General features: G+C 35.5%; 1 protein-coding gene across 1 annotated transcript; it reads left to right on the top strand.

Annotated features, from left to right (window-relative positions):
• The first annotated feature begins 3,370 nt into the window (after positions 1–3,370).
• LOC126694810 (G-type lectin S-receptor-like serine/threonine-protein kinase At4g27290) lies at positions 3,371–8,770 on the top strand. The gene is made up of 7 exons (XM_050391303.1): positions 3,371–5,027; positions 5,805–5,939; positions 7,212–7,357; positions 7,428–7,638; positions 7,760–7,997; positions 8,080–8,230; positions 8,462–8,770. Exons 1-7 carry the CDS (start codon positions 3,668–3,670, stop codon positions 8,768–8,770), a joined length of 2,550 nt encoding a protein of 849 aa, XP_050247260.1. The 5' UTR covers positions 3,371–3,667.
• Positions 8,771–9,593: the final 823 nt, after the last annotated feature.

The raw sequence follows: 9,593 nt of genomic DNA, 5'->3' as shown, positions 1-9,593 counted from the left end.
ATTATGAGCAAATATTTCTATCTTGTAAAGTTTGTTTGTCTTTTTGTTTTATTTTTTTGAGATGGGTAAGGGATTTCAAATCCATTCAACAAATATTTTAGTTCTTCCATGAGTTGGGGGTGTGCAAATTGCATTGCTCATGGGCTCTATGGTTTCTGAAGTGTTCCAAAGCTCAGCAGAGAGACTTTTCATGAACCCAAAAGGCCAAAACTTATGCAAAATGACCCTTTTTCCTCCAATTTACCGCTCCCAATTACTCCTTTGTTGGGCTTCTTACTTTTTCATGTAGACTTGGTCCACAGTAAAATGGATCTGGCTGAAATTACTTGCTGACACCGACTTCATGGGTCCAAGTTTGGCCTTTTTATGCTGGTTTAGCCTTACAGATACTTAGAAAGACCAAATTCATGAGCTTATTTGCATGGGCTGTGTTTTCACGATCTGTGGGCATGAATTGCTAGTACTTTAAGCTTACAAGCCTTAGGGCCTTTTTTTTTTTGGGTCTAGCCTGTTGCTCTGAAATACCCTAAATATGTACTGTGTCTTCAGCCCAGTAGCTGCTAGTTCTGGTTTATATTCTGCTAATTCTTGGAATCAATTCATTGATTCATTCAAATAAATAAAAAAAAGCACTCATTGAAAACAAAGCAATATGGCATACAATCTGTCCTCGATCAATTATAAGAGTAGTGCTGCTAAATGTAAATCAATAATTATCCTTATTGTTAAGGTTTTTTTTTATTTTTTATTTTTTATTTTTATTTTTTTTTAATGTTGGCAATTCATGAGCAAAAAACAAGTTTTAAGTATCTTTAGAATATTATTTTTGAAGACAAGATTGCTGCAAAGTTCTACAATTCAGAGTGCAAATCTAGAAATTTCGATTGATTGATTTGCAGATTTTAAAGCCCAGCTCATCATCCTATCTACTAGGGTTTTGTGCCACTTATTTTACACTATATAAGAGACTATATTGATAGAGAGAGAAGTGCCTCTTGTACCTCCAATTCTAAATATAGGGTTTTTGTTCCCAAAACTCTCTCAAATCTTCTATCGGTAATATTCTTTGAAGAAACTCAAGATCCGGTGTCGTAGAAGTTGTTGCTTCATTCTAGTCATCAAAGCTGCTAGAGATCTAAATCTTCAAGGGTAGTATTGAAGTCATAGACTGGAGGAGGTTTAAGTTGATTTAAAACTTCAATGGGATTTTTAAGTGCGTGGATTGGAGGTTCATGTTGTAACAGTTCATTGTAAAGAAAATCTGTGAGATTTAGAGCTCAGTTAAGTAACTAAAGTTAGATTTACTACAAATAGGGTTATTCTAGATTGTAAATCTCCAGCTTATAGTGAAATTGTTTCTTTGGGATTTGTTCCCCAATTTTTTACTGTGAAACTAGTTTATTTTATTGGTTTTCATAGGTCATCATATCTTGTATTATTTACTTTTTCATTGTGCATTATATGGTTGATTATTTGTTTAACCAAAGGCTTGCATAATTAATCTAATTAACAACTTGGCCTTAAAACTGGTTAAATACTATTTGTTCAAGTGTCTAAATCTAACACTTATAATACAAGTGATATGCTTCCATTCCTCTTCCATTTTAATGGGTTCACTCTACACTTTATTATTTTCTTTGTAATAGCAAACATTGGATTGGGCCTCTCCTACGTATTGCATTCAATTCGATTCCTCAAATTTTATAAAAAATTATATTGCTTTGTCCGTTTTGATGGAAAACTTTGTATAAAGATAATTTTTTGTGTTTTTCAGTATTTGGTAACATAAAAAAAAATAAAAAAAATAAAAAAAAATAAAAAGAGTCAAATGAAAACTATCTTTGATAAACAGAAAAAGTATGACTTATTTTTAAAGATTGTTTTCCATTAAATTTTTTTGGAAAACGACTATCTTTCAGCAAATTAAAAAGGGAAGTTAGAAGATTATTTTTCAATTCATTTAAGGTTTCTACTGAACATAGAAAAATGAGGTAGTTTTATAGAAAATACTTTTTGGAAAATAATTCATTTTCTAGAAAACGTTATCTCAGAAACATGAGATATTTTTTATTTAATGATTCTTACAAAATATTTTAAGAATGCAACCCTAGATAACTTGGCAAATTGGTTCGGTTGGGTTAATCTAGTTCCAGTAAAAAAAAAAAAAAAAGATAAATGGGTTACAAGAGAGTCAAATCAATTTGGTTAAGAGTCAAGTTGATTGGGTTATGGTCAACTCGGATTTTTTTCGTACAAAATAATAATAATAATAATAATAATTATCCCCCCTCCCCCCCCCCCCCCAACACACGCACACACACACACACATATATATATATATATATATATATATATTTATTATTTTTGTCTTCTTTTCAATACATATAAGAGAACTAATAACAAATTACTCAAAAATAAAAATTAAATAATGCATAAATTTTTAAGTTTACACAATCCTTAATTTTCCATCACCATAAAAGAAAAAGAAAAATATATTATAAATGCTATGAATCATAAATTGTTTTAGGTATGGTATATCACCACCATAAATGCTGTGAATCATAGATGTGTTTGTCAATTGAAATGAATATAGGTACTGTATTTTTTTTTATAGAGGTTCAATTTATGACAATTATTTTTAATGATTACGCTTTTTATCATCAAACCAAAAAATCAATTAATTGTTGGTATAAATGATAATTGAAGTCAAGATCTCTAATTCCATCATACTATAAAGTTATTGTTTATTCATCAGAAAAAGAATGTATGTACTGTTTCGAATTTGATATATGGAAAAAATTACTTTAAAATCGGGTTGAGACCGGTCAAAAGTTGACCCGATTTGGAGTTAAACGGGTCAGGTTTTTACCCGAGTAAAAAAAAAAAAAAAAAAAAACCGTATCGGGTCAGTTATTTTTCTTCCTTCGATTCTTTTTTTTTGGTCAAATCAAAACTATGGCATTTCGAGATCTGTCAAACCCTGAACTAAGTCTACTCGTCAAACTGAAGAAATTTCTCATTCTCTAGAAAGACAGAAACATTTCAGAATCCACCAACCGGCAACCAGGTTCCTTGAATGACCTGACAGCTTGGGCTGGGAAATCAGAATAATTTTCAATCCCACGTGACGGGTCATAGAGAAAACCTGATTATAACAAGTTGGACTACTACTGCATGTATTTGAAAAAGGATCCTCAAAATTAATATGTTTTCCATTCACACTAATTAATATGGAACCTCTGGTCTATACTCAAAACGGTAAATTCTTCTTTTACATTTTCTGGAACAATGTAAATATATAAAGGTCCATATTCAAAGGGAAATTCTTCTTTTACTTTATCCGGTACAATGTAAACAAACAATAAAGGTCCATATTCAAATTTTTTACAGTAACATGGTATCCTCTAAAGTCATCACCAATTCATATGAAGGATGATTTAGAATTGCCGACTCTCTATCCGTCTGCACATTGTGTAAACGTATGAGAAGGTACAGAGACCCAGAATTACAACAAATAACAGTTTTCTCTTTAATATAAAAAAACTAGCTTCTTGAATCGTCTGTTACTCGTTATGAAAATTACTGATTGTCTTTTCCTATTTATAGTCCATCAAAAGCTTGCACTTTGATACCCGTTAAGCAAAAATTTATATTTCACCCACGATCAATGATATGCGTATTCCATTCATTGCAGCAAGGGGATTGTATAATATATACTATATATATTACTTTCTCTAAACAAAGAAGTACACTACAATCAATGATTGTCTTTAAACTTCTTGTTGTGTACTGTTTCTTGTCCTGCTTCTTAAGATTTTCTGCTGCAATAGACACTATCACTCCAAGCCATTCCATCAGAGACGGTGAGACTTTAATTTCAGCTGGTGGAACCTTTGAACTGGGATTCTTCAGTCCTGGAAATTCAAAAGGCCGATACTTGGGAATATGGTATAGGATATCTACTGACGCAGTTGTATGGGTAGCCAACAGGGAGACTCCAGTTCCTAATCGCTCCGGAGTTTTGAAGGTTACAAATGAAGGAGATATTGTTGTTCTCAGCAACACAGATACTATCGTTTGGTCATCCAATACGTCAAGTGCTGCAGAGGGTCCAGTCGTACAGCTCTTGGATTCAGGAAATCTTGTTGTGAAAGAAGGAAATGACGATGACCTGGAGAACTTTTTGTGGCAGAGTTTTGATTATCCTTGCGACACATTGCTGCCAGGAATGAAGTTGGGAAAGAACTTTGTGACAGGTCTAGAATGTTCTTTAACATCTTGGAAGAGCACAGAAAATCCTGCTCAAGGCGAGTTTTTATTAAGAATAAATCCTCATGGGTTTCCACAGCTAGTTGCTATGAAGGGAGATAAAATAACTACTAGAGCAGGGTCATGGAATGGCCTACGTTTTACAGGATATCCTGGGTTAATACCAAATCCAATATTTCAGTATGAATTTGTGTTGAATGAGAATGAGGTATATTACGAGTTCACACTTGTGAACAGTTCAGTCATTTCAAGGCTTGTATTTAGCCCATCAGGCATTGCGGGACGCTTTACATGGAATGATCGGACACACGGTTGGGAGCTTTACTCTACATCCCAGGTGGATCAGTGTGAAAATTATGCCTTCTGTGGTGCATATGCTACCTGCAATGCTAATAGCTCTCCAGTATGTACATGCTTGGAAGGGTTTGTGTCCAAATCTCAAAAACATTGGAATTCAGTAGATTGGTCTGATGGTTGTGTTCGGAGGACTCAATTGGAATGCAATGATGGAGACGTCTTCCAGAAATACACGGGGTTGAAATTGCCTGACACATCTTCTTCCTGGTTTAATATGACCATGAGCCTTGTAGAATGTGAGGGATTGTGTTTGAAAAACTGTTCTTGCACAGCATATTCAAATTTAGATATCAGGGGAAAAGGAAGTGGCTGCTTGCTTTGGTTCAATAACCTGAACGATATGAGAGTATACTCCCATGGTGGGCAAGACCTATATATAAGGCTGGCCAGTTCAGAAATAGGTACTTTTTACTTCTCTTGTATGTTTTCTTTTGATTTTTCTCATTTATTATAAATAAAGGACAAATTGGCCACCTATATTGCTTCGTTTTCTGTTGGTACTTTTCTTTTTTGGATGAATCAGTGAATTGATTCATAGAAAGATACACAATAAAAGCTCAAACTGGCAGCAACTGTCCTGCAGGCATAGTACTTCCACAATTCACTAAAATTTCTTGCTGAATGCAGAGAAAGGTATTCCCCATTTAAAACATAAGGCCCTTTTTTAAAATTGAGTTACTATAGCTTGCCTTAAACACCAACCAGCACTAACTTCCCATTAGATAGCATGGATTGTACTGTCCTCTGATTTGAGTTGACAGGCTATTTGTGGTTTTCAAAACTTCTAACATATGTTCATTCAGACATTTTTTTTTGGGTACATTTTCGGGGTGAAGAAGGAGCGAGTGGGGATGGGGGACAAGAACCAACATTAATTTGTAAAAAAAACATATGCAAAATATGTTGGATGTTTGGTTGGTGAAGTCTGACTCACAAGTTAGAAAATTGAAAAAGAATGTGAAAAGTACAGGAAACTGTGGTGGTTTCTGTGCCATGGGAACTAGGATGTCGTTGTGTTGCGCCCTAATGATTCATCCACCTTATTTTTACCATTTCTCTTTCCTATTTAAGGTCAAGATAAATTATTTTCATGAATTAGGCTTGGCAACCAGCAGGTACTTATGAAGCTAGTAACAAAAGCCCCATATATGTTCATTGACTCTACTTCTCATTTTCAGATGATATTAAGAAAAACAGACATTCCAGCAAGATAAAACAAGCAGGAATCATAGTAGCCTCTGCAATACTAGTCATGGGAATTATAATACTTGGAGTAATCTCATATGTGCGGAAGAAGAAACTTCGTTTCAAAGGTAAAGCTGTAAGACATGGACTGATAATTTCTGATGCATGATAATAGATTTTACAACAAAGAAATTTTAATTTGAAGAAATGCATCAGACTTGGTGGTTAGTCAATTCAATAATACTGTAAGGTTGAATTTATTCAACCATCTAATTGGCTTTATTCCGTGCCAAATTTGCTTGTAATTCAGCATTTAGTAACCCTGTATTTAGGTGGGATTGTTGTAAGGGTAGTGAGTGAGATAGTGTGAAGATTGCTCAAGAGTGTGCAAGAAAACAGAGTGTCGCGGCTGGGACTCGCGGCTGGACTCGCGGCTTCAACCCGCCAGAAGATGCACACGTGCCAAGCATGCTGGAAGATGAACAGTCATGCTAGCTGGAGTACTACAGGACAAAACAGGACAACTGGCCATACGGTTAACTCGCGACTGGAACTCGCGACTTAGTCAAGCCGCGAGGTCAAGCCGCGAGCCACCCCTGTTTTGGAAAAACCTGACGTTTCGCATTCCACTCCACTTCAGTATAAATACCCTTTTAACCCACGATTGAAAGAGAGCTTCCAGAGAGAATTTTGAGAGAGAAACCCTAAAGAAAAACCAGATTGTTTCACCCACAATCTCTACCTTAGAGTCTCATCAAAATCCCTCACTCTCTTCCTCTCCATTGTCAAATCCTTGAGAGGCATTATACCAAACCTGGTTCTCACCATTATCATCTCTGTGAGATAGACGTTTGGAGTTCTGGGAAGCAGTTAGGAAGGAGCCAATATTCATTGGTTGATGCTACGGTGTAGTAGCGGAATCCGGAAAGCTAGAAAAGAAAAAGGTTCGGCGCAACCTCGTTGGAGCAAGAAGCTTGGAGGGCTTAGGTGCATTGGGTAGATTAGGCTTGGAGGGTCTATTGCTGTCCTTGTATCCCAACTGTATTTTCTAGTGGATTGATTACCGCTTGGAGGGCGGCGGAGAGGTTTTTCGCCGAGGTCTTCGGTTTCCTCTTCGATAACATATCTGGTGTTATCGCTGTGTTTGCATCTTCCTTCCTCTCTATCTCTGCCTTTACATTATCTGCTGTGGTTTATTTTGTTGTGGTTTAGATAGTTGTTTAATCAATTCCATGTTATAGCATATGTTAAGTTTCCGCACACTAGTTGTTTTACATATTGCGTGTGTTGATTAAATTGGTTTTTGGGGGTCTAAACGTTCAAAAGTGTTTTTGTACACGTTTTTTAACTTTCAAATACCATTCAAGTTATTCATGCCAATCCATCTCCTATTATTTCAGGAATCATGAGGAATGATTATGACAATGAAGGCAGGAAAGAAGATATGGAATTACCCATCTTTGATTTGATGGCCATCGCTAATGCCACCTGTAACTTTTCAAGCAACAACAAGTTGGGAGAAGGTGGCTTTGGATCTGTATATAAGGTAAACAAAAACATGCTTAGCTAGACGAGCTATCTTCTTTGGCAAAATTTCCTAATCTTTTGATTTTTAGGGTACACTGCAAGAGGGGCATGTGGTAGCTGTAAAGAGGCTTTCTAAGAATTCTGGACAAGGATTGAATGAGTTCAAAAATGAAGTTATTTTAATTGCTAAACTACAACACCGCAATCTTGTCAAGCTTCTCGGTTTTTGCATTGAAGGAAATGAGAAAATGTTAATCTATGAATATATGCCTAACAAAAGCTTGGACGCCTTTATTTTTGGTTTGAGATTTGACCTTTCTTGCTCAATGACATTCAAGTTTAATGTTTTCATCTTCCATCAATGAAATTGTTTGTTAAGAATTTAGGTAGGATTATGCTAGCATGAACCTAAATTGGTCAGATCATACAAGAAGCACATTACTAGATTGGCATAACCGCATCCACATTATTTGTGGCATTGCTAGGGGGCTTCTCTATCTTCATCAAGACTCTAGACTCAGAATTATCCACAGAGATCTCAAAGCGAGCAATATCCTTCTAGATGAAAGTATGAATCCAAAAATTTCAGACTTTGGCTTGGCTAGAACATTTGGTGGAGATCAAATTGAGGCCAACACCAATAGAATTGTTGGAACATAGTAGGTGGACTTTTACTTTTTACATAATTTACACTTCTTTTCTTTTGTAAGATTCTCTTAGCTTGCAATGGTTTTTTTGTAGTGGTTATATGTCTCCTGAGTATGCGGGGCATGGACAGTTCTCAATCAAATCCGACGTCTTTAGCTTTGGAGTTTTGGTGTTAGAGATAGTGAGCGGGAAAAGGAACCGGGGATTTTTTCACCTAGAAGACCACCTCTATCTCCTTGGACATGTAAGCATGAAGAGTTATTCTACTAATTTACTATGTTGAACAGAGTTGCAGTTTTAAATAGTATAGTTCCTCTAAGGAAATCTGCCAATGACATGCTTTAGCAATCATATATAATTCCCTTGTTTTTTCCTCTAATCAAGCGAAGTAGTCATGGGCTAAAAGAAACACAAATTAGGAATAAAAAGATGTCCAAATCAACCTCTTACATTTATGATTTTGACCTCGTTTAAGGCCTGGAGATTATGGATTGAAGATAAGGCAATGGAACTGGCAGATAAAGCTTTAGGCAACATGTGCACTCTATCTGATCAAGTGCTACGATGTGTTCATGTGGGCTTGTTATGTGTGCAGCAACGACCGGAAGATAGGCCAGACATGTCATCTGTGGTTCTAATGTTAAGCAGTGAGATTTTACTGCCTAAGCCCAATCAACCAGGTTTCTATATGGAAAAGGCTCTACCTGAAGCAGATTCTTCATCAACAAAGCATGAAGCATGTTCAGCCAATGAAATTACTATCACGTTAGTAAAGGGAAGGTAAAATGTCATCACATTGTTCAAGATCAAACAGCTTTAGTTTTTAGCCAAGGACTATAATGTTTGGGATCTTGTATTTTTGAGAGTTAAAAAGTAATAACGTTTAAAAAGTCTTTTTATGAAAAGAGAGACAATATGTTGAGATATACCACATTTCAAAAGGCATTTTGTCCATAGAAAAAACTCTGTCGGTGTATTGTAACCCATCTCTTCATTTGCCGTTAGAAAAAACACCTTTTTTTTTTTAAATGAAAAAAAAAAAAAAAAAAAAAAAAAAAAACCTTAAAATGAATCAAAAAGAAGGGTTTGAAATTTCATTTGTAATGTTATCAATTTCTTAACATAGCTTTAACCAAGAAGAATCAGTGATACTGACCTTCATTTGTATGGTCCAAATAAAGCAAAAATTTATTATCCATATGTAACACATCCCTATTCTGCACAAAAGTTTCCAATTTGCTAAAGAAGATACCTGTAATCAAGTAAAATGGGCCCAACATTATTTTTACACTGAGATTTGGCGATTAGTTGGGCGAAGGAGGAAATTTGGCCATGGTAAAGATAGAGGAGTTTCGTCGGTTGCAAAATAGAGTCAGAATTTGGGGATCAGGTTTCTAGAGAGAGAGAGAGAGAGAGAGCTCATGTTTTTTGAAGATACGTGGAAAGTTCCAATGAATATTATCGGCTGCACCAGTTAAGCTGTGGAGATGGAGATGGATCATGGCCAAATACCACGTATGACAAAATTTTCAGCAAAATAGTACTATGCGCAAACTAAATAGGAGAATACCTCCTTTTTGAAACTTTATTTTATGAAAATCAAGTTT

This window comes from Quercus robur, chromosome 8 (genome assembly GCF_932294415.1).
Source record: "Quercus robur chromosome 8, dhQueRobu3.1, whole genome shotgun sequence".
Taxonomy (NCBI): Eukaryota; Viridiplantae; Streptophyta; class Magnoliopsida; order Fagales; family Fagaceae; genus Quercus; species Quercus robur.
This window is presented reverse-complemented; position numbering and strand designations above follow the sequence as displayed.